This window comes from Gracilinanus agilis, chromosome 4 (genome assembly GCF_016433145.1).
Source record: "Gracilinanus agilis isolate LMUSP501 chromosome 4, AgileGrace, whole genome shotgun sequence".
NCBI lineage: Eukaryota > Metazoa > Chordata > Mammalia > Didelphimorphia > Didelphidae > Gracilinanus > Gracilinanus agilis.
The window spans coordinates 82,359,381-82,385,444 of record NC_058133.1 but is presented as its reverse complement, the minus strand read 5'-3'; the positions used below and the strand labels follow the sequence as shown (position 1 = coordinate 82,385,444).

Here is a 26,064-nt window from a genome sequence, read left to right as displayed (position 1 = left end):
CCTCAATATCTCTGAGGTATGCTTATAGTACCTTAAATGATCAATTTATATATATATATACATAATTAAAATTTTATATATATATATATATAATTTAAAAATTTATTACAAACAATCCTTTAATACAGTGGCACATTAAAACATTTCATGTGTGGGTGACTAAATGTTAGTTATTATGTCTGTTAAATCATTCAAATTGAACAAATTTAAAATTTTATTTACTCTCCCTCTGCTGAAACTTCCAATAGAGAATCAAGAGCAAAAAATTTATATCATAATCCTGAGGCTTAAAATACTCAATGAAAGATCAGGCTTTGTAAAATGGAACACAACCTGGGTGGTCCTTATATTTCTCTTAGTTATAGGTAGTTGTTAACCTTGAAAGAGTCTTAAGAAAATGATGAGTATTCCAGTGCCATGGAAATCCTGTCATTGGTGAATATAGAGCTTCAATTAGCAAATTCTTCAACTTCTAGGATAGCCACAAATTTGGAAAGAAATTGTGGTTGGTTTCAAGAAAGCATGGCAGGGGACCCAAATAAGCAAAATCATTCCAGTGACATTTAAGGATGAAAAATGGAAGGAAGACAAAAGCAGAAGAAAAGTGGAAACGATCTGTAAAGATTACTCAGACATTTTTTTTTCCACTATTAAGGAGAGTAAAACTACCCCATTTGGAATCTAACATCAGAGTGATGGATGTGCTTTGGGGATATAGAAATAGAATTAAACAGAACTGACATAAAATGAAGTTGAATTAGACACAAACATGCATAGAGGAGGACCATAATAAAGGGGGACGGAATTCTGAGGGTGTTGAAGGATCAATTCCCAAAGCACCAAAGGAAGGGAAAGTTACGAAAATAATCTCAGACCTCATCAATATATTAAAAAAATAACCACAAAAACATCATCAACTACCAATGCTACATAACTAATTTCCTACCTATCAAGACTAATATTTATATGGTACTTTGAGGTTTGCAAAGTGCTTTACATATATTATATTTTGAAAAATCACATTAACACATATAGGCATCTTCAATAAGGTTTTTAGTATAGAAAAGGTAAGTTTTCACAACATGTAAATGAGAATACGAGATCCTACAATGCTTCTTATTTTTCTTGTTAAAAATTTGACTCAGTAAAAAAAGCATCATCTTAGATTCTCAGTCTTTGTGTATATGTCTCTCGTCTTTCTCCACACACACACACACACACACACACACACACACACACACACACACACGATATGATATGTCCGTATCTCAAAATTATCCACTGAATAACATAACAAAAATCACATTGTTCTATGACATTTTGATCATTAATATCTAGTAAGCTTAAAGCAGATAGATACATGCATGACAAATATCCAAATATGATAAAGAAACAGTGCATATTGAAGCAAATTGAGGCAAAATTCAGGACAAAGAGAATTACAAGGAGTTTATTAAATATATGTCTAAGTAGCAAAATGTTGATAGGCTGATTACTAGAGATCAACAATGACTTCAAAATGGAGCTGGTTTTTATTTATAACTTTTTAAATGAGATAAAGATGATTTGGATAGGTCCATGTCAGTAAAAAGGGATGAGTTCTTGTATCTCAGTTTCTCTCCAGGGTGACAGTTGTCAAGTACAAACAGGTAAGGGAAGACTTGCTATGTGACAAATAACAACTAATAATACAAAGTTGCAGACTGGGAAATGCCTTTCCCAACACCTATTGGCAAGCAGTTCTTGGAACAATGGGTCACTGAGTCAGCTTAAATTTTTTATAAAGAGATGTAATGCATTTAAATGCATAAAATAGTATATGTTGGATTAGATAGGAAACTATAGTGAAATAGAACACACAATGGATAGAGTGCCAGGTCCAGAGTCAGAAAGACCAGAATGCAAATCTGGTCTCAGACCTTAAGTAGCTATATGACCTGGGGCAGGTCACTTAGCCTTGCTTGCCTCAATTTCCTCATCAGTAAAATAAGTTGGAGAAAGAAAGGGCAAACCACTTCAGTATCTTTGCCAAGGAAACACCAAAAGGGATCAGAAAGAGTTGGCCATAACTTATTAAATGATTAAACAATACTGAAATACAGTTATCAAAATATTTTTAAGTCCATAGACCTTAGATTAAAAACCCTGGTTGAGATATGAGACAATCTTTAGAGCAGCATTGGCAAAGTGCCAACCCTGGCACAGGGGGAGCTGCTCCTTTCCCTGCCCCTTCCCAGCACCCAAAGACATTTTTTTGCATGCCCTGCCCCTCTGTCCAGCTGTCCAAAGCAAGTATTTCCTCCCTCTGCTCTCTCAGGGAGTTGAGGGGCTCACCTTCACCAATGCTGCCATAGAGGTTATCCATTACTATATATTTATAAATCTTGAATGGACATTGGAGATGGAATCAGTCTCAGAAATACCCCCAGGGTATGAAGCAAAGTATTCCAGATGCCATCTCTTTTCCTCTTCTTGCCCTCTCTGCTGATTTTGGATGATTCATTTACATATGTAAGGATTACAGAAAGGTGCCAAGCTGTGGGCAGAAGCAACAGTAGAACTTGTCCCTGGGCTGTCTTTGGCTTCCAACTTAATTGAGAAGTAAATAAACAAAGAATTTGGAAATTTAAAAACATGGTAACCTACCCAGTTCTAAAAGAAGTCAAAGGGAAAGGAGAAAGTCTGGCATCTACTTTGGAGATGATAAATCTCTGAGATAAGATTCTAAAGAGCAGAACTGTGGAGGCAGAACTTCTTGTTAATTAATTCCAGGGCATGAGTTCTATCTTTTTTGGGGGTGGATAATATATAGAGGTAACCTAAGCTAGGATTTCAGGTATGCCTAAAAGAGATAGTAGAGATTCCAGGGCCAAGTAGCATATCATGTACCTGTCCTCTGCCCTATATTAAGTGACCCAGATGGTTCTGTGGGGCCCATCAGAGATAACATATGAAAATATGTTTCATTTTTTTCAATTTTCAATAGAAAGATATTTAGAAAAGATGTCAGGACCCTACAGTATCAGACCTTTGAGTTAATTTGAACACATGTGGTCCCAACATTTTGATCTTCAATTTTGAACTCTGGGTATCAACATTTCATCGTTGAAATCAATATTTTTCAAGAGTGAGAAAGGTAGAAACCTAATTAAGGCGTGTGGGAGTGGTGGGGAAGAAGAGGCGTTCTTGTAGACTATTCCTTCTAAAAATTTGGCCGTGATGAGGAAGAGATGAAGGGATAATTTTAAGGAGTAACTGTACTGAGGGAAAAGATTGTTTTTATTTTTCATTTTGTTTCATTTTTAGACTCAGGGAATGTGAGTGTATTTGTGGTTGAGAGGAAGGGGACAATACAAAGAATAAATTTAGTCAAGAGGGAAGATGGAGCAAGATTATAAAAGAGACAATAGGACATTCATAGTCATCGTTTTTGTAAGGATAAGGGCAACCTCAATTTCTGAACACCATAGGTAAGGAAGACATAGGTAAAGACATAAGGTGTAGGAAAATGAACTAAGAGAATTGAAGGAACTAACAACAAACAGCTTTAATCTATTCTGGAAGAAGGCAAGATCATCACTATAGAACAGAGAGAGGAGAAGGAGTTGGATACTATTTCCAAATACCTAAGGTTTTTTTGAAAGCTATGACTTTCAGGAAGCTCAGATTCTGATTAAGAAAAAAAGTCATTACAACTAGGTGGCACAGTGGATAGAGAATTAAACTTGGAGTTGGGAGGACCTGGGTTCAAATGTATTTCAAGTACTCTCTAGCAGTGTGACTCTGGGAAAGTTGCTTGACCCCAAATTCCTAATCCTTGCTGCTCTTCTGTCTTAGAATTGATACTAAGATAGAAGGTAATGTTTTAAAAAGAATAAGTCAATAACTTCCCTGACAGTATATTATCCTTTTCAATTATTGCTAATGAAAACATAAATTAAGAAAAAGGTTGGGAAATAAGCTTTCTTCTTACTATATCTAACTTTCACTCCTTCCCCTTTAAATTTTAAAATGGTACTGCATTAAGAAGGAAAACAATTTGAACATGATATAAACTTGATAAAAGATGAATAAAATATTTGCTGTACACCAATGAAGGATAACTTGAAATTAACAAAAATTAATAGTGGATTAACATTATGTTTTTCTCCAGTAGAATTTAGTTTCTTAGAATCTAGGGCAGATAGATTTGGCAGTTAAACAAACGTGGAGGTTGGTAGATCCAAAACCAAAGGGATGTTGCACTGAAGTATGGATTACAGTACATTAAATGAGGCCAGAACTAGAAAAATAGAGATATAATGGAATTGAAGTTCAAACTGAGACTAAAAAACAAGCTTGGAGAAAGAAGGGGAGGACTAGAGATTATTTTCAAAAAAAGAATGTCAGAAATCAGGATTTTAGAGGTAGAATAATTCCAGCCATTTGTTTCATGATATTTAATTATGCTTAATTTTTTTCATTGAGAAGAAAATAATTTCAAGTCCCTTTTTCAAAAAAAAAAACAATTATCAGATTACCTTTCCTAAATATTGAGTAATTATTATTTTTGTACTTGTCATTTAATGTACTTGAATTTTTTTTAATTTTTTCATTGTATAGAGGTACAAATAATAAATGCTCATTTTTACAGATGACCAAAGCTGACAGCCTACAATCATAGCAGAGAATAACAATTCAATAATTATGCTGATTTATACTTTCTTTAAATTCTATAAATTTCTTTCTGTAAATAAACTGCCACTTTGCCTTCATATTCTATGCAATGTTATGCTGATTAGTCCTGTAAATGTATTCAGTGGAAGACATTAATTTCAAATAACCTTATTTGCTAATGGTAGTAGCTAAAGACTTACATAATCAAAGTGTAACTTCTTTAGGTAAAGGAGCAATTGGTTTGTGGGAAATTGAGTGGAACAAAGTATAAATCGTGAAGTTGTGAATTGTCCATCCCACTTGCATAGTGAGCTTTTCTTGCTCCTTTGCCATTTAGTGCTATCGAGTCCATGCCTGTCAGGATTCAGTCCTGATATGGACAAAGATTGAATATAAAATATGAATATGTCTATGAAAAATATCCTACATAAGATAAAATAATCTGCATATCCTATTAAAAAAGTCTCCTTATAATGTCTCTTACTCTTTAAAAAAAAAAGGAATCTGAGATTATAGAGAACAAAATAAACATTTTAATAGTTGCCTGAATCTCCTGGGAAATATTAGATCCACTTTGCCTTCAGTCTCAAATGAAATGGACTTCATTAATATTGCCAACCTTTTCTGCCTCTACTTGGGTTAAAATTCCTGTGAGAATGATTTCTCTAGGGAAATTGGACTCTTAACTTTTAGGCCCCATTTGAAACAGGAAGTATCAGGAGTAAAATGAAAAAATACTAAAAGACTTATCCAAATATTTTTGAAGCTGCAAAAATATTCAGTTTAAGTTTTGGGCAAAGGTACAAATTGCTTTTTATTTTGTAAAAATTGGCTCACTCATCTTGGGTTTACATTGGAAAAACCATCTGAGCACGAGCTCAGCTCTGTTAAGTGCTGTAGACTTGCTTTTATAATAAAATTGAGATTTGTCTGGAGTGATGAATTTTAGTATCTCATCTTCGTTCCATGTTTCTATTTTTAAAAAAACGGGAGAGCGCCCATTGGAAAAACAACAACAAAGATTCCTGAGAAATATAAGTCAGGATATTGCTTCTTCAGATTTTATTTACTGTAGTAATGCACTGTACACCATCCACAAAAGCCATTTATTAACCAATAGGGAAAATATATTGATCCAAATTCACTGACTGTCTGCCTTTTCTGTTCCCCAGTACTTCTTTCCTTGGGACATTTTTTAAAATAACGTAGCATTTTTATTCAAAGGTTGTTTTTTTTAAATATGCTAGACTAAATTAGAGTAATATTTAGATGTCTATAGTCCACATGATAAAATGAGTACCAAACTAACATCACAAATTTTGCCCACTGAGAACTACTGAAGTGGTTATAACAAATGGGATCAATGGAGTCCATGTAAGTTCTGTGAAATCGCTTTTTACTGATTTCCTAAAATCTGAGTCTCGATTATAGTTTGTGCTAACAGAATGTTTCTCCTTGAACATAGGACGGAAAGAATTCTATAGGGAGAATATGGTCAATAGCAAAGTCCACAAGGCTGCCAACAATAGGTGATAGAGGTCTTTTTGAAGCTGGCCACTACATAACATGCAAATGTTCTCTCTAACTAAGGTTTGTAGGATTAGGAGACCCGAGCATCTGAGGGACCTCAGATCATCTGCTGCAACTCCAGAATTCTTAAGGTCTAGACAACATGCTTTGGTGGAACTAATACTTTCCTGGGAATTGCTAGACCACAGCTATAATCCAAGTTCAACCACAATTTATGACCTTAGGCAAAAATTTTCACCTTTTAATATTTAACTCAGTCATCTCATTTGTTAAATGGGAGATTAGACTAGATTAAGGGGATCTAGGTAGCCCAATGGATAGAACCCTGTTCTTGAAGTCAGATGAATCTTCCTGTCTTTAAATTCAGCCTCAGAAAGTTACTAGCTATGTGACCCTGGATAAATCACCTCACTCTGCCTCTGTTTCTTCTTCTGTAAAATGACCCAGAGAAGGAAATGGCAAACCACTCCAGGATCTTTGTCAAGAAAACCGCAACTGTCGTCTCAAAGAGCCAGGCAGGATTGTACAATAACTAGATGAGAATTTCTTAAAGGAGCACACAGAATTAAGAATTTTGATGCCTGAGGGAAGCAACACAAAAGAACCCTCAATTCAGCTATGTAATTCATGATGTGAAAAATAATATATAAGTAATTAAGACAGATTCAATTTAGTGTGATAGGTAATTAGTCACTATAATGACTCACAGAAAGGTTTCATTAACAATGAGAGCTATTTAACGCAGTCCAACTTTATCTAATAATTCTTGCTAATTATGTGCTAATTGGGTTTAGTTGTTTCAGTGCTCCTGGAGTAATAGGTGTTAAATGTTTAGGATCTTTAGTGTCATGAGTAAAACCCTGATTATCTTCTAATAATTACAGTTCTACCCTAAGGTCAATTTCAGATAATAAAGAGATGTAGATCAACAGCATCCATCTAATAATGTACAAAGTCAGCCATTAGGGCAATCAATCTGAATGATCTTGGTATTTGGCTATTAGTGGGCAAGCCTCAATTTCCTGCAGACTACTCCCATAACCTGAAGGGCTAATGCCATCTGCAAAGGATTCCATAATGTAGAGGAGCCAAGACACTAAACCCACCTTCTCACTGAAAGATCTACTAATCAGGATTGTAATACCTTTGCATGTAAACTGTTTTACTCCTATTTACTCTAATAAAAGCTGCTCAAAATTGGAATTTGGCCAGCCCTGCTACAATTACCTGATCCCTTCGGGTGGCAATAAACTTCTTTTGTTGTATATCCCAAGTTCACTTTTGATTGACCATGGCAAAGCCCTAATGAGGATTTTCTTTTAACAATTTAATGCATCTTTGTAGCTAAATATATATTGTAATGACTGAACTTTGAGAGTATCCTTTGACAAATCTTTTCTTCCATACTCTTAATTAACTCTCAATACTATCCATAGCCAAATGTTTTTATCACTTTTGAATGGTCACCTTTTAAAAATCTTTTCTCAGTCACAGAAATAAGTAGTTTCCTTCATTGTTCCTTTCCTGGCATTGGCTTCATCTTTTCATTAATATACTTCAGGTGTTCATTTGAGTTTTAAAAACACACCTTTTGCAAAAGACACCTTAGGGCCAAAGGCAAAAAAAACATGTTGGCTAGTAGAAAAAAGAAATCTGACTATAATTAAATGAACTTATGTCAGTGTCTTCCTTTTATCACTGTATAACCCTCAAATAAGATACCTATTAGAGAGCTGTTCTGCTTCTCTAACCACAAAATGGTTCTAATAAGTACACAGGAATTCAGCTGGACAGAGTATCTATATATAATTTTTACAGTTATTTTGCTTTCTGGTGAGAAATAGGTCGAATGTTAACTCTACTAGACTTACTTGTCCATTTTTCAGTCTTGTCCTATTTAAGTCTGGTTGGAAGCTGTCATGGAAGCTGGGGAGACTTTCCCCCTGTTCATCTCTATTCAGTTGTTTTTGTGTTTTACAAAATAGAATCCTCAGGATTATTTGAAGATGACACACATACACACCTGACTCAGGGATAACAGAATTCAAAGGAAAATCAGACCAAAACTGGAAGAAGAGTTTAGATTAAGAAGTTCACAAGTCATTGGTGGAAAGGGGTTCAAAGTAAAGATTTAAGAATAATAGGGGCTTCTCTAAGCTAACTGACTGGGGTATATAATCACAAAAGAGCTTAATCTGATCCTAGACCCATAAATAAAAAGCCTACTCTTCTTACTAAGAAGAAGAAGAAGCCAGTAAAATCTGACATAAGGAAGCAGAGACACCCAACAGAGAGCAGTTTTACAGAATGAATAGGAAGGAAGGGACCACAGCTTAGTGTGAGGTGATGACTTTGAGTGGCTATGAAACAAGAAGGTATCTGGAATCTGAAGTAGTAGGCAGGGGACAGGGGGCAGGAGGCAGAGTAGGTAAGACATATAATTTCTAAGAGACTGAGGGACTTATGAGAAAGAAAACTAGCCACATTCAGAGGAAGAACTGTGGGAGGAGAAACAGAAGAAAAATAAACTACTTGAACACATGGGCTGTTGGGGATATTATTGGGGATGTGGACACTAAATGATAACTCTAGTCCAACTATCAATAATATGGAATTAGGTCTTGATCAATGATACATGTAAAACCCAGTGGAATTGTGCGTCAGCTAAGGAGGGGTTGGGGGTATTGGGAAGAGGGAAAGAACATGGAATATGTAACTAGGAGAAAATATTCAAAATAAAAAAAATAATTAAAAAATTTTCTAAGAGAAAATAATATCCTTTAAAGCAAGAGTATTTTATTGTTGTCATTGAATTCCCAGCAGTTAGCAGAGTGGCTGACATAATAGGTACTTAAGAAATGCTTATTTATTGGTGGCTATTATATTTTTTGCTTTGCTAAATTCACAAGTCTTTATGATTCACTAATGTTCATATTAAAATCTTTTTAATATGCAATTTTAAAGCATGGTAAAATTTTCCTTCAACTGATGCAAAGTATAATAAGAAGAACCAGAAAACAATACATAAAATGCTGACAACAATGTAAAAAGAAAATCAACAAAACAATCAGAGCTGAATCATGTTTTGATATTATAATGATCCACCAAGGACCAAAAGAAAAGGAACAAAAAGACACCTCCTTTGATGAGGTAGGAGGCTGTGGGTAAGGAAAACTGACTATATTATCTGGCTTCCTTCCATATGTGCTAATTTTTTTTTCTTTTTGTTATAAGAACTTCTGAGAGGGAAAAGAAAGGAAGGGGACATATTGGAAAATGTATGTGATATAAAATAAGAGTAACAAAAATGTATTTTAAAAAATACTTTTTAGGATCAATTTGGAATCTCATAATTCTTTACAGATTATCCAGAGTGGCACAAAAAATCTCATTTTTTATTTCCTCAAACTGTCTATGTAAAACTTATAAGATAAGTTGTTATAAAGTCACCTGGGTTTTTTAAACATTTGTCAAGCATAGGGATAGGAGGACTTAGGTTCAAATTTGATCTCAGATGCTTCCTAGCTGTGTGGCCATGGGCAAATTAATTAATTACCACTGCCTAACCCTTACCACTCTTCTATTTTGGTACCACTACACAGTATTGATTCTAAGATGGAAAGTAATGGTTTAATAAAATATAATATTTACTAGATAATTGTTAGGGCTATGTAATCCCAGACAGAGGCTTTTACTCTATTCAAATTTTGTTACTCTCCAGAAAGTAGAACTGCTTAAATACAAAATTTATTGTGCAGTCTAGATTCAGATAATTATAGATGTTGAATTTACATAGCTGATGTTCCATAAGTTTTGTAGCAACTTAAACTCATCAGAATAGTGGGACACTGCATGCTAAATTGTAGAAAGCCTCATATTGAACAACTAATATGTTCCTAACATCCTGTCTGTGAATCAGATTTTGGTAAAAATAATCAACTTTTCCCCAATTGAAAAAAGGTCAAGCAATATGAATAGAGTTTTCAGAGACAGAAGTCCAAGCTATCACTAACCATATGGAAAATGCTTTAAATAACTAATAATTAGATAAATGCAAATTAAAACATTTCTAAGGTTCCATCTCATACTCATCAGATTTATAAAGTTAACAAAAAATAAGAAAATGACAAATACTGGATAAGCTATGAGAAACAAATATAAGGTACCACTAGTAGAACTGTGAACAGGTACTGTCATTCTGCATAAGCAATATGGAACTATGCTAAAAAAGACTATTAAACTGTGCTTACTCTTTGACCCAGTGATTCCACTGTAAGGTCTATATCCCAAAGAGATCAAAAGAAAGAGGAAAAGTGTCCTTCTGTATGAACAAATTTACCTCTTTTGTGATGGCAAAGATTTGTAAATTGAGAAGGAGTCCATCAGTTGGGAAATGGCTAAATAAATTACAGTACAGGTATCAAGAATGGTATCGTGCTGTAAGAAATGATAAAAGGGATTGTTTCTGAGAAACTTAAGTAAACTTGTATTAAGTGATGCAAAATGAAGTGAGCAGAACCACAATATCATACATACAAATAACCTTAGACTTAGCAACTCTAACCAACACAGTGAACACTCACAAATCCAAAGGACTGAAAATTAAATATGATATCTACTTCCTGATAGTACAGAAGGAAACTTTTTTTTGGCAGAGTACGGGGATCTGTGAAATATGCCCAATGCAGGTTTTCGTTTTGCTTTTTCTTGCATTCTAGATTAGGGGTGTTGGGAGATTGAAGGCAAAGAATGCAGATTTGGAAAAAAAATAATTATTACTCCACTCCATCTCTTAACTCCAGGCATTTTCTCTGGTTGTCCTTCATGCCTATAATATCTCCACCTACAAGCTTCCCTAGTGTCCAAATCCCAACTAAGCTCCCGTCTTCTATAAGAAGGCTTTCTCAAACCCTCTTAATCTCTCTTTCAATTATTTCATATAAATCCTATGTACAGCTGTTTTGTATATGTTTGCAATGTTTTTCTTGGGGACAGGGACCATGTTTTGCCCCTTAGCCAAGTGCCTGGAATATAGTATGTACTTAATAAATGTTTACTCATTTATTGACCTATGTATTCATGTTTTGGGTATTTTTTAACTTGTCGCTGTTATTTTTTGTTTCCAATTCTCTGTTATCCCTTTTGGGTTTTTTTTTTTGGCTGAGATACATATGGGAGTGGTTTGCCATTTCTTTCTCCAGCTCATTTTATAGATGAGGAAACTGAGGCACAAAGGGCTAAGTGACTTGCCCCGGACACATAACAATTATGTGTCTAAGGATGCATTTAAGGATGAATATCCTAACTTCAGACCTAGCACTCAATCCGCTGCACCACTAAACTGAATTGGTTTAGAACATAGGTGGACTTAAAAGTCAATTCCGTCTGTGCTGTTCTATTTTGGGAAACTCAGTTATTAATTCTTTCATAAAATTAAAATATTTTCTTAATATAAATATATTTCTTTCATTTAACAATTTTGCATTTTTTTATTTTTACTGCATTTTGTTTTATTGTTTTTTTTAAAGGAGTGCACCACTATTCAAGACTAAAAGGCAAGATAAGCTCCTTGAGGGCAAAAACAATATTTTATTTTGTCTTTGAATCCTCAGCTTATCCTGGGACCTTGTTCACACAATAAACACTTAAATATTTGTTGAACTAAATTGAATTCAGTATCTAAAACAGTGGGGCATATATTAAGCTCTCTGCAAATGTTGAATAATGAATTGAATAATGGATTTTTGTGAGGACAAAAGTACTATGAAAACTGAGAAAATCACTAAACAAACACAAGATATTATTATTCTGGAGCCTTCTTATAACACGAATCACTCTAATGGATAATTCAGTGTAAGACTATGTCTATTTTGGCTTCAATTCATGTGGAACTGAAATGAAAGAAGGAAAAGATGTTTAATCTAAAATATGGTTCTGCAGCATGAAACCTAAGTTTATATGTCTCTATAGCAAGTCCAGTATATTATCTGAAAAAGCTAAAATGGTATCTACTGTTAATTTTATAAATAAATTTACAAATAAGCTAGAGTTATAAACAAAGCTCACATTTTCAAAAACTGTGGTCTTTGATTCCTTAAGCCATTTGGCTCCCCAAATATAGATAATACCAAAATTTAGATTAAACGAAAGCATACTAAGATTTTCAATATCATATCTGGAAGGCAAAGTTGATGGGATGAACCAGCTTCCATATGTCCTAAAGTAAGTTGTTTGTTTATAACTTTTAAAAAATATAATCAACAACTTCCGAAAGACCTTTCTTTATCCCCTCTCACCAGTGACTTTGAAGTATATTTTTCCTCTGGGATCCTCAGCAAAAAGAAAGAAAAAACAAAGAAGTTTTGAAAAAAAAGAAATGAAATTTTCAGTGTTTGTAACATAGTCAAATATTGGCCTAAATTACATAGAGAGACTCAGAAGTGGCTTATACCATCTCTCCAAAGATTTTGCTTTTCTAACCTCACTGCAGTCAGGTCATTTGAGGAATGTTTAAAGAAACCTGGAAAATGCATGGAACAAAGACTGTTTCCATTTGTTTATTGTGAGTCACAAGAAAATCTCTGAAACAAAAACTTCCCTTCAACCATTAACTATTTCTCTTCCATTTTAGATTATCAAAAAGTGAACTTCCAAGACATTTGTAATAATAACTAACCAAAGGCAGAAAAGGCAAAAAAATTCCAAAGCTCTATGATCTGACATATAAATGTCATTTTTAAATTTGGTATATCTGAGAAAATTAAAAGTTGCCATTTCATAAGATAACATAATCTTCCAGTCTTTATATTTTTAAATGTAAATTATCAACTGGACTTTACCACTCACAAATATTTTTAAAGGAGCTCTTAGGAGTAAAACTTCTTTAGTTTTAGGAATAATCACTCAATAACAGACTTGGTAAAATTATTTCTATCAACATTATTAACCAAAATTTTTCACCTATCTTAAAATACCTTTTACCATCTTGATATAGAATGGAAAGTTGTGATCTGTGTTTCTGATAGCCACAAAGCCATATCCTAATAGAAGTAACCTCAGATTCTGCTGAGGCCAACCCCAGAAATCATTATCATGGAAAGAAGTACCTCTTGTAGAGAAGAGCCACCATCTATATCAATACCAACAACAACCACTGGCAAACTACCACCAAAATGGCCAGGAATAGAAGAGCCCTCCAAGCCATCAGCCCAACTTGTACATCTATAGGACAGACATTCAGGAAAGCAATCCATGGGAAGATGCAACCTGGCAACAGCTCTTTTGGATGCTTCAGAGATAGATAACATTTAATAACAGTCATTTCTATAACATTTTATACTTTTACAGGGCTTTACAGATATTGCTTCATTTGATCTATAGTTCCAATTGCTTAAATAGTCACTACTATTTAAGCAATTGGATCCAGAAAAGAAAATTCTTTCCACCAAAATCTTAAGCACTTTCAAATGCTTCAGAATCAGAAATGGATATGATTTTATTCACAAAAAAAGCCAGTAAAGAAGATAAATTATCATATGCCTTGGGCTGCTGCACCCTGAGAATCAATGGCATTTTTATCTGACTTAAGAGTTGAAATATAGGTTAATTGTTATCTCCTCCTATTAGAAAATGAGTTCCTTGTGAGAAAGGCTTGTCTTCCTTTTTTAACTTAAAACTGGAATTTAGCAGAGTACTTTGTACATAGTAAGAATTTAATATTTATTTTTATTCAATGTGACGAGGATCAGAATTAATAAATAAAAGAAACCAAAGATGTGTAGGTTACAGAGAGCTTCATATCTATGTATTCTGAATATTTTCTTTAAAAAGAGAATAAGGAGACACTGGATATTGTGAGCACTACATAATGTTACAAAATTTTAATTAATATTGTCTTAAAAGAAAAAATGATTGATTTTTATGAATAATTTCTGAACAATCAGACCATCAAATTGTTATCTCAAGGATACAATGCAATAACAAATTAGAAAAAAATTAGAAGATGGGGACACAATTAAAACATTCTTACCCTAAGAAAGATTAACCTGACCTATTCAAACAAGTTAATGATGCCTCAGAAAGGGGGAATATAGATAAAAGAATAGATTTTCACCATTTCCTAAGGAAGTTTAACCAATACAAATCAATCAACACAAAGAGGTGGCCAAAAGAGACTAGAAACTTCCAGCAAATACTTGATCATTTTGCCAAGTATCATGCTGTTGCAGCCAAGAGCAATACTGGTTTATAATACAAACTTGCTTATAAATTCTTTCACAAAAGGATGGTGGAAGATTATGAGCAACTTAGACTCATAAAAAAGTAAGAATTACTGGAAGGTAAAACAAGTTTATAGAAACTTGACATGAGACACTATTAGGTCAGAACAGGTTGAAGACATTTAAGGATGAAACTAGAAGTAGGTTAACAGGAAGAAACAAGAAAAAAAATCCTCTTAAAAATTTCCAAAAGAAACAATTTTCTCCTTTGATGACACTGAAGACACTATATTTGGATTCTTGGTCACAGTTTCCAATATGAGGACTCGGAAATGATGACAAAGAAAATAAAGATAGGAAGAACAGCTGCATGAGATCCAGTATAGAGAAGAGAACTTTGTAGGAGATGATATAAATATGAACATATAGTGGGTTTAATTTTCAAAATATCGGAAAGCAAGGAAGATACCATATTCTTAGATTGGGGGTGGGGTGGGAATCAGATATTTGTTGAAAAAAAATAACATATGACTAATTTCTCATCTTTACAAAAAAACTTATGAGAATAATCTCTATACATTGTCTCATACTTGATGAATGACTAAGAAGGAGTTGAGATCATATTGTTTTTCGTTTTGTTTTGTTTTTAATGAAATTCTGTCCTTTCTTTTGTGGATAAGTACATCCCATTCACACTCAGGGTAATGATTTTTAGGTTTGTTTTCCCTCAATAATTCTATTATTCCCATCTTCGTCCTATAATTCCATCCTGTGTCCTTGACTCTTGTCTTTAAAAGGGAAAAAGAAGAAGAAGGAACAAAATCAGTTCTGGTAAACTATAAATGGAATAGTCTGATCCTAATACTATTCTTTCCTTTATCTAATCCAGTCCCAGGTCACAGCATCTTGACATTTCTGCCTCTCCTTTCACTTTCATAATGAACCCTCTAGCTGAAATTTATTTTGCCTGCAACTATTTTGTCCCAAATGCTACACAACACTACTATCTTTTGTCCCTGTTCTAGCCCACTTCCCCGTTTAATTTGTTATAGCTACTTGATACTTTCCATCCCTTTGCTCAGTTCAACTAAGGTTAAAGTACAAGAGATCTTCAATCCTTCTAACTCCCCCACCTCCATTTTCCCATTGGTTCTCCAGGTATAATAAATGATAAGTTCCTCTTCCTTCTCCTTTTCTTTTAGATTATTTTATTGTTCTTTCATTAAAACAAAATATCTGGGACATAAATTTGACTTTCTTTTCTATACCTTTCATGATGTAAAGATTCTGTCATCATCTATCCCCTTCAAGTTGCTAAAAATTGATTATAGGTTGGGTTTCATTTGTCTTCTATATTTCTCTGGTTTTCTGAATAGGCATCTACTGGAAGTAATTGATTTATTCATCAATTTTTTCTATATTGATCAATATCATCTTTACAGGATGCTGTTTTTTGTGTGTATATATATATTTGTATATATAAAATATATTTTTCCTTTCTCATATTTCCTTTGTAAACCTAAATCATTACAAGTGGAGATCCTTGGCATGTGACTAAATTATCTCTTACAGTTTTTCTTCTTTGACCTTTTTATTTGTCTAGAATCACATTTCTGAGTGTGTGAAAATTGGGTTCTATGGAATCTATCATTTTTCTTTTTACTATAATTCCATTATTACTAGAGTAATAGTAATAGTAATAGTACTAGAGTAATAGTAATAGTAATATAGTCTTCTATAGTTTCTGAAAATATGATAACCAGAATATTTGCTTCATCAGTATATTTAGGGTAGATAACTTTTCTTTAAAATTATATCTTCTCTTGTTTCCTACATCAGTTGTTTGTGAGAAAAATTCATGTGTCCATCTTATCTCTCAATCTTATTTCGCTGACCACACAACAAGCATATTATATATACATATATACATACACATACATATACACCTGTAAATTTGTGTATGTTTATGTTCAATGTGTTCCTTTACATAGACAAATATGTCTATACCCTTTGAAGAAATTAATACAGACCTATTCCCTAGTGAGCTTATTATGTTTCTATTGGCTTCCATGACTGACTATTGACATAAAGGAATGCTAATATATTTATACATGTGATCTGTGTACATGTAAATGTAAATAAAATATATTAACATAGTGTTATTGGAGTCTTTACTTCTTATTGTGACATTTAACAGGTAATCTTAAAGGAGGTGGGGGAAGTAAAAACATACTTTGTTTTCACAGATTTGCTGTAGATTTTTATAACATTATAGTCTCCTCTGACACGTTTTCACATTCCAAAGGAAACACCCGTTTCTACTTATTTTCAAGGTCAATGATAGGGTCATGTTTTTTCAAATATCCTCTGGTGTAGGGCTAGGAGGAATATTGACAAATAAAACGATATTTACTTTTAAAAAAACATATCATTACAAAAAGGGGCTTCAGAGGAAGTCTCTGTAAGCCAAAAAAAGAGAAAGTCCCGTCTGAATATTTAGCCAGGAGTGATTTGTACCCAAAATAGCAAGAACGAGCTAGACATATTATTTAAAACACCAGTGACAGATTAATCAGTACAGTTTCAAGCTGTGCCAAATTCATACTCCATCAAACATCATTGTTTTTCTAACATCAATCCTGACAGCAATGAAATCAAATCTTGTAGTTGATGGACCTTTTATTTGCAGATTTTTTTAACAGATATGTTGGGAGACCATAAGTTACTTCATTTTTTCCAGAGTTCTGTTAACTTTCTACCTAATATATATGCAATACAACTCTCTTTGTTCTTACTTGGAATTCCCTTGATACCAAAAATTGGGTTGATCTCTTTTATTTCCTTTTAGAATAAGAGTTCTTAAATAGCATCCATGGATAAATTGAAGGAGATCCTTGAACTTGTATGTGAAAGAGTTTCATGTTTATTTGAATGTTTTTCCTTGTAATCTTTTGTATTTTGTTTCATTCTAAGAAAGGGCTTATCAGCACACCTGACAGCCAAAGAGTCCATGGCTCCAAAAGAAAGTTAAGAACTCCTTTGAAAGTTCTCAAAGGCTACACTAATGGAACACAATTCCTAATCAGGTCTTCTAAGCCAGAAAGCCTTAAAATATTGGTCCACTGATGGAATGTGTGACTCTTGTCTTCACTTGGCTAGTCTTGGGACAAGCCCAGTTAAAATGAGAAAAAAATTCAGAAGAAAAAAGGATAGCCACAAGTCTTCTGCACCCCTGTCCTTTTTTGGGGGGGCACGGGGAGAGGGAACCCTAGTCACTCTGATATTCAATTAAGATGTGACAGGACTGCAACCTCTGCTAACAGAGAAAGATAAAATCAGAACTATGTTGAAATAATGAAATAATAACATGATTCATGTACAATGAAGGCAATAATCTTCAGTTTGTGATATTATAAATGCCATATTCACTATGAATGTCATTCTCATGGGAAATAAAAATTCTTTACTCCATTTATCAGTTAAGAAATGAGTTTAAAGTCTCCATCAGAGTTCAACTTTTAAATTATATTATTTTTATAACACATCAAGGTTATATAAATGAATTTGTAACCAGTCACTTAAGAGATAAAAAATAAATCCTCAAGTGGTTATCAAAAGGAAATGATTATCATTTTATAAACTCTTCACATCTTATAGACAATTATCATCTTATGAAATCAAATCTTTTATGATAGATTTTTCAGAAGTCCTTACAATTATATCACAGTCCTGTTTTTTAATACAGAATTATGTATAATTAAAAAGTAATTTTAATGAACACAAATAAATTCAGTCTACTAGATATCTTTGGCCAAAAGAATTCCTATATAAAGTTTATGTTCTCCATTGCCAATAATAGTTAGATGGATCCATGATCTATTGATAAGGCTACTCTCTATATTGTTAGAGATTTTGACACTTCTACAACTATTCATTCTGAGAAATTTTTGTCCATGTCTTTCCATAAATGCCCATCAGAGGTGTCGAGTTAAAATGTAATTGGGAAATATTTAACAAAATAAATGCAAATGTGAGAAAATATAGATAAATCTAATATGTTTTCTCTATGAAATGGGCACACGGGTATCTTTATGCTCCATTTCTTTTTGAGTTTGGTGCCACTGCCCTATATCCCTCTTTGTCTCATAAACATTTGACAAGTAACCAAAAAGCAGTGTCAGCCAGTGTTAACTGAACTCTTTTACCAAACCCAGGGGAAAAAAGAATTATCATCAATTCCATTTTTTCTTTAGACAAGTCTATATTTAAACCTAAATGCATTAGTCCTTACACAGAAAATAATTCAGAAATAATTCAAAATAATTCAGAATATAAATATATTAAAACAACATCAATTTAGTCAGTAAAGTTTAATCCATGATCATCCACCTTGATCACATGGACATGTGGTTGGATAAACAATGATTCTATCAAGTAGATTTTATCAATCAGGTGAATGATTGTCAGTATTATTTAGCCAAGATGGCTGAAAATTCCGAATTCCTTATTTCTCCATTCTGATATAGTTATCCAAAAAACCATACAAACTTTACCTCATTGACTTGTTTTTTATCCAAGTGGAAAATTTGACCGGAGCTTGTAGAGGCAATCTCTTCATAGACTTTATAACCAATATGACCTCTGTCATCACAGTCTCCTGTCAGCACAAACACCACCTGTAATCCAAATAATTCTTAGATTAAGTATTTTAAACCCAATTTTATGGATAATAAAGGGCAAGGGCAAAGAAAGATAACTTTCTGAGAATGTAAATTATGGACTAATTATGTATCTGAAGCTATTCAAAGAGTTTCCACCCCAGAAAATTCCAAAACCATGAAGTTACAGGTCAAAATCCAATCTCTCCCTTCTCCAAAATAAATCCCCAAACACATGAAGATTAAATGTATATCTATAAAGATTTGTACATGAGCTATTATATAGAGATGTTTGAAGAGATGTATTGTTACCAATTTATACAAATAATATAATTTTCACAAAAAGTAGCTAGATTTCAGAAATCATCTCCAGGGCTTCTTAGCACTCTGGTCACATAGAAAAGTCTTGGGGTGAATTTCTACTTACTTGTGACTGCTTCTGTTGGATAAGTTGCAATACTTCATGAGTTAGCCGATAATCTTTGGACCGTGCATCAGTAAATACATATATAAAAGATCCAGGGAGAGAAATTTCCAGGGCAATTTTGATGGCCCCAATGCTCATTTCAGGACAATCACCACCTCCCTGTTCAAAAGCAAAAAAAAAATCATTTCATTAATTAAAAAAGGCATTATCAATTATATTGGGATTCTTCTAATGAGTAAGGTTCTCTTTATTGTCTTCTGGGTAAGTCCTATCCAATTACTCATTTTGCAAGAAAAAAATTATGAATAAACTACAAAATACTAGTTGATGTGCCCAAGAATGCCTATACTGATTGTCATCCTAGAAGTAATTAAATGTTTCTATATATGAGTGTTATACTTAGAAATAGAAACTTTCATTGACAGGATATGAATTTTAATTATGGTATTTGGCATGTATATGCATATATACGTATATGTGTTTAGGTATGTTGTCATGTGTTATATATGAACACAATGTATATATAATGTGTGTGCTATAAACAATAGCATATAAAATATATTGCATAGGAAATGGACTAGACTTGTTATCTCTTTGATCAAAGGGAAACTCCTTCTACTTATGCCAGTTAGCACCTTCCCCATAATTTATAGTCTTAGAGAAATATCTAGAACTGGAGAGTTAAGTGATTGCCCAGTTGAAAAAGCAAATATATGTCCCTTGTCTTCTGAGCTCTAAGGAAAATCCAACATATATTATGCCACATATAATATAGAGATAGATATAATGTATAATATTATAAATACTTGTTTAAAAAGTTATGTATATCCTTTTATTAGTATATATTTCTATATATAAACATGTTTTAAATGTAAATTCAATTCATATTATTTCATTTTTGCAGGTTTTGTTTCAAAATATCAAGTCAGCTTTTTGGAACATGGCATTCATTTTTCTCATAGAAACAATGTTGTAAATGGTAGTAAAATTCTAGGCTAGCTAAAGAAATCCATTTATTCTATCATCTAGCTGGTCCTAAGTGGAAGACATGAAATATGGAAGAGAAGATGAAGAATATAAAGGGGCATAAGAACCTTTCTTGGGCTAAATGTTGACTCAAGAAACCATTCTGAAATAGGTGGTTGTCTTTGACATATTTCCATTTTTTTCTGCATTCCTCTCTCAGTTTTTATGCCAGTGGCTCATTCCCTAGACCTCAAGTACTCTAAAATTGCAATAAATCCTAAGCAAATAGTACTACCACCCCAAAGGTCTGCCACACTTGACAAAGTACTTCATGCTCCAAATTAAATACTTCCCATCCAACTCCAATAAAAAGTTACATAAACTTCGTGAAGTTGACTTCAAATAGGTGTAGGAGGAAACAATTTGATTATAGATTCATAGCATTATAAAAAATTTGAAATGGTTGGGACCTTAGAAGTCCCCTCATTTTATCTATCTTAAAGGATCTCTATGGTATCTTCTAGCTTTGGATTCTAGGGAAACAAATGCTCAGAGCTCTCTTAAGCTATTTCTTCTTATAGCAGCTACTCTACTTCCCCTTTTGTCTTCCTTCCCTCCATTCACTTATTTTCTAAAAATCCAAATTAATTTCCCTTCTCTGGGAGGTCAACAGTGAAACTGGGGATTGACTATTAATTAAATCTGGCTTAATGATTTTTTTACCACCAATAAAGGATATTGAATAGGCTTCTTGCAGCTCAAAAATTCTGTAACTTTATAGATCAGTAATCATCACCTCAAATGGATTTAAAGAGGTGATCTGGTTTAGTCCAATTCTCCTGGAAGGCTTATTCCAGTGAGCTTCACAATATGTCAATTAAGAGTCATGTTTACCATAACCATTAACCAAAAGCCATAAAATTCCTGGGGATCCTATAAAATTTAGGATAATATTCCTCTGAAAATCTGTGATTTCATCACTATGAATATTTCTTTTGACCACTGCACACAGAACTACCTCCAGAATTTTCCTAAATGGTTTTTATAATTTACTTTGGCCAAAGAAATTCATCTCTTGATGGCCAACCTTCTGACAAGTAACCTTTCCGAATTTAGTTTGGCTGATCTTTGAATAACAGAAATCATCTGTCATTGAGTCTGTATTTGAAACTTTTCAACTTGGTCACATCTGCCAAAGGTCACTGGGTATAATGAATTGCCTTGAGTCCAGGCCATGTGAGGAGCATCTAATGGAGCAGGGAATGTTGAGGCTAGAAATAGAAAATGTAGAGACAGGAGGGGGGGACATGATAGCTGTCCTCAAATATTTGAAGGGCTGTCATAGAAAAAAGAGGATTAGACTTATTTTGTTTGGACTCAAAGGGGCCATTAGTCTCTAATTAAAATGTAAGGTTCCTTAATGCAGGGATTTCCCTCTCCCCTTTTGCTTATTTCCTGTGCTTAAACTCTTAAACCCCTTAAATCTAGCCAAAGAAATCACATGAACTCTAGTTCTAGATTTTGTGAAGGCAAGAAGTATCTGATCAATATTATTTCTGTTATAGTCCTCCATATTTTAGTGATGATGACAAAGGCAGGCTGACAAAGAGAAAAGAGTCTGCCTTAGAGAACTTAGGTTCAAGCACTGCCTCTCCTGATGTTTGCTGTTAAATTACCACGTCTGACACTTGCTGGCTATGTGACCTTGGTCAAGTTATTTGCCTCACTGTCTCCCAGCATGTCTCTAGGCTTAGAAAGCTAAATCATTTTATAACTTTAAGTATTTCCTCAGGAAAAGGCAGGTTAATTTTTTAAAGTGATGAGTTAGGTTGTAATAAAATATAAAGTCCTCTCTCCACCTCTACCACTAAAGATGCCTAATCTCCTTTTCTAAAGGTACAGTAATAGAGTCTTTGAAAAAACCACTTATTTAAAACCATCCTAAAAATATGTGTGTACTATTGCAATGTGACATTAACTACTCTCCATACAATTTTTCACAGTACCATTTCTCTACACCCCAAATATCAGAACTTTGCAGATACTCATGATAGAACTGAAACAAAATCGAAATGTCTTCCATACCCCAGAATTGGCCTAATCCAGACCCAATAGGAAGGCAAGTAAAAGAGAAAGCAGTTCAAGTAATTGTGTGTATTGCAACAAGGAGATTCAGGAGCCAATTAAAGGCCCTTGAATTGAATGGCCAAGAATCAACCCACCCACTGGAATTAATTTTAGAATCAAATCAAATCTTGAGTAGATACCTTAGGGATGATTTGTACCAATAAAATTTTGTGAGTCTGATAATCATGATTTGTATATTTAAATGGACCCAGAAGTCCCCAAAGCAGCTGGTCACTCATCAATTAAGGGATAACCGTGCCAGGCACTATACTGAGCACAGGGTAAAAAAGTGGGGAATATTAAGAAGTGGGAGAGACATGGTTCCTGCTCTTAAGAGCTAATATTCTAATGAGGGAGACATTAAGAATAGATAGATAAATATGCAGAGAGAAAGAGAAAAAGAGAGAGAAATGTCCACCTCCTGTTTGGTACCCTTCTTTCCTCTTCCCCTTTCTAGTCCTCTTTTATATGTTACACTTAGATGCAAGCTTCTTCAGTATAAGGACTGGATTTTTGCTTATATTTGTTTCTTTAGTAGTTATTATTGGCATATGTTAAGTGCTTAATAAATGCTTTATCTATCTCTACCTATTTAAATTTTTCTTCTCCTTTAAGTGATATGTTCCACAAAATCCATGCTGATCTTCATAACTAAAAGTAATTCTTGTTTCCTTGAATCTTTCAGACAATAAATAAATAAATATTTATTAATGGGCCAGGGACTCTGCAAGGTGCTGGGAATTCAAAGGAAAAAAAAAACAGTACCTACTCTCAAAGAGCTTTCATTCTTTTGAGAGTCAAACATGTATATATAGTTGTTCAGTTATTTCAGCTGTGTCTGACTCTTTACAAGCCCATTTAAGATTTTCTTGGCAAAACATCGAAGTGGTTGGTCATTTACTTTTCTAGCTAATTTTACAAATTAAGAAACTGAGACAAACAGGGTTAAGTGACTTGCCCATGGTCATACAGCTAGTGTCTGAGGCCAGATTTAAATTTAGGAAGATGAGTCTTCTTGACTGCAGGACTGACATTCTATCCACTGTGCCAACCTAGCTGCCCATGTCCATATATTATTATAGATAGATATATACAAAATAGATGTAAAGTATTAAAGAGAAGGAGGAATTAGCACTTGGGGAATTTGGTTAGGAAAGGTTTCGTGCTGAAAGTGTCACTTGAGCAGAATCTTAGAGGAAAATCAAGTTCTTAAGAAATAGAAATGAGGAGGGAGTATATTTCAGGTATGAGGGACAACTAGTGAAAAATTATGGAAGTTGGAAATGGAATGTCATGGATGTGGGATATTAACGAGATTGATTTGGATCCACAATATCAAAACATATCAAAAATACATGCATCATTATTAAAGGTCTTTTTAGGAACTAGATGGTTGTTTGTGATTAATTGAACTCCTTTATGCAAATTAAAGTCATCTTTATTTAAAATACAATTCTTTCTTCCATTTTATATTTTGACATCATTATTTCTTCATCTGAATTCACTAAAAGAAGTTGCTATATCATTATAACCATATGAAGACATTATATGGTCATTAAGTTGGTCATTGTCCTTCATTCTTATAGAGGACCAAAATGGCATCACTGTGTTGGGGTCAATGTACACCAATGGTTCCCAAACTTTTTTGGCCTACCACCCCCTTTCCAGAAAAATATTACTTAGCCCCCTGAAAATTAATTTTTTAAAAATTTTAATAGCAATTAATAGGAAAGATAAATGCACCTGTGGCCATCACTGCCTCCCTGGATTGCTGCAGCACCCACCAGGGGGCAGTGGCGCCCACTTTGGGAATCACTGATGTACAGTGTGTCTGACTGTGGCTGGTCAGACCAGGTTTCACTGGCATAAAGCAATAAGGAGAGCACAACAGCTCTGTAGACTTTCAGTTTGGTAGGCAGCCTAACACCCCTTCTCTTTAAATCTTTCCTTAACTTCACCATCTAAATGTACATCCCTGGAAGGGATAATCCCAAAGTGAATTTATTCACAGAATTCAAAATTTCTCCATTTGCTGTAATCAGTGGTTTCATGTATGGATGGCACACGGCTGACTGGTGAGAATTTCTCTTTTCTAGGTGTTGTCAGGCCAAAATTAGCACAAAAAGCTAAGAATTGATCCATGTTTTGTTATTCTCAGAAGTTGCATTGAGTGCAAAATCATCTGCAAAGAGAAAGTCACGCACCAACTCTCCCTTACTTTAGTCTTGGCTTATAGCCTTTTCAAATTAGATCATCTGCCATCAGTGTAGTGATTGACCTTAAAGCCATCATCATCCTCATTGAGGGCATCTGACAACATCAAAGAAAACATTCTGTTAAATAGCACACAGCCCTGCTTCACCTAGTTGGTGCCTGGGAACCCATGGGAGCACTGTCTGTTATCCAGAACCCATGGGAGCACTGTCTGTTATCCAGAACCCATGGGAGCACTGTCTGTTATCCAGAACCCATGGAGGCACGTCATCATGGAGCTGGTGATCAATATGGATGAACCTCTCTGGGCGACCAAAGTTTACCAGGAATGAACATTGTGTACAGGTTTCTGGGACTCTCAAAGCATTTCTCCTGGGGTTGGCAGGCAGCAAACATCATGTCGATCATTCCTCAGCCCTTACTGAAGCCACACTGACTCTTGGGTCAATGATCATCTTCCAAATGAAGGAGGACTTTGGTGAGAATCTTGTCACCAATGACTATGAGAGAACCTTCTGTGATTGTTACAGGACGACCGACTTCTTTTTCTTTATAGAGACACACAGTGGAGGCATCTTTCTTTTATCTCATAAAGGAAAACCAGTGGTGATATAATCTCTTCAGTGAGTTTTTGTTTAAGCAGAAGGTCCCCTGCTTTGTAAATCTCTGCTGAAATGGAATCAGCCTCAAAGGGAAGTGTGAAAAGTTATGGGTAGAAGTTTAAAAAAAAGTTTAGTAATACTGTTATTTTCTAACAATTAGAACTATTCAAAAGTGGAATCCATATCTAAAAATGGAAAGCCTTGCTTCAAAAGAGAGTTGGTTTTTCCTCACTGAACATCTTTAAACAAAGGCTCTATGGCTATTTCTTGAATATATTAATCAGAATGTTTTCCCTTATGTATTGGTTAAGTAAATATCTACTCAAGTGCCTTCTAATTCTGAAATTCTGTGATTTGGGGTACTAATGTAAAACCTAACAATGCATTCAATTACTCTGAGTCAATAGCATAAAAAATCATAAGTAAGAGACTCCAAAAAGAAAGGTGGATCATTGTTTTATGCTGGATTTTCCTCTAATTTTAAATTTGGCAGGGCCAGGGCAAGTTGAAGGTCATACTAGAAAAAACAACTCTCTGCAACCTTTTCTTTAGTAACTGATCTTGAATTTAGCCATCTCTGCTCCCTTTGGAATATTTACACCTTTTGGCACTTTAAAAAGAATCCTTGCTATTTGAATTGTTTCAAAGGAATGCTTATGATGAAG

At 34.0% G+C, this 26,064-nt stretch overlaps 1 protein-coding gene across 1 annotated transcript in view; it reads right to left on the bottom strand.

Moving 5' to 3' along the window:
* HMCN1 (hemicentin 1) overlaps window positions 1-26,064 on the bottom strand; it is a 526,219-nt gene that overhangs the window by 371,152 nt on the left and 129,003 nt on the right. Inside the window, exons 3-4 of the mRNA XM_044672125.1 lie at window positions 19,491-19,649; window positions 18,959-19,081 (exon numbers count right to left, since the gene is read on the bottom strand). Of these exons, the coding sequence (XP_044528060.1) occupies window positions 18,959-19,081; window positions 19,491-19,649 (282 nt within the window). The remainder of the gene's footprint in view (window positions 1-18,958; window positions 19,082-19,490; window positions 19,650-26,064) is intronic.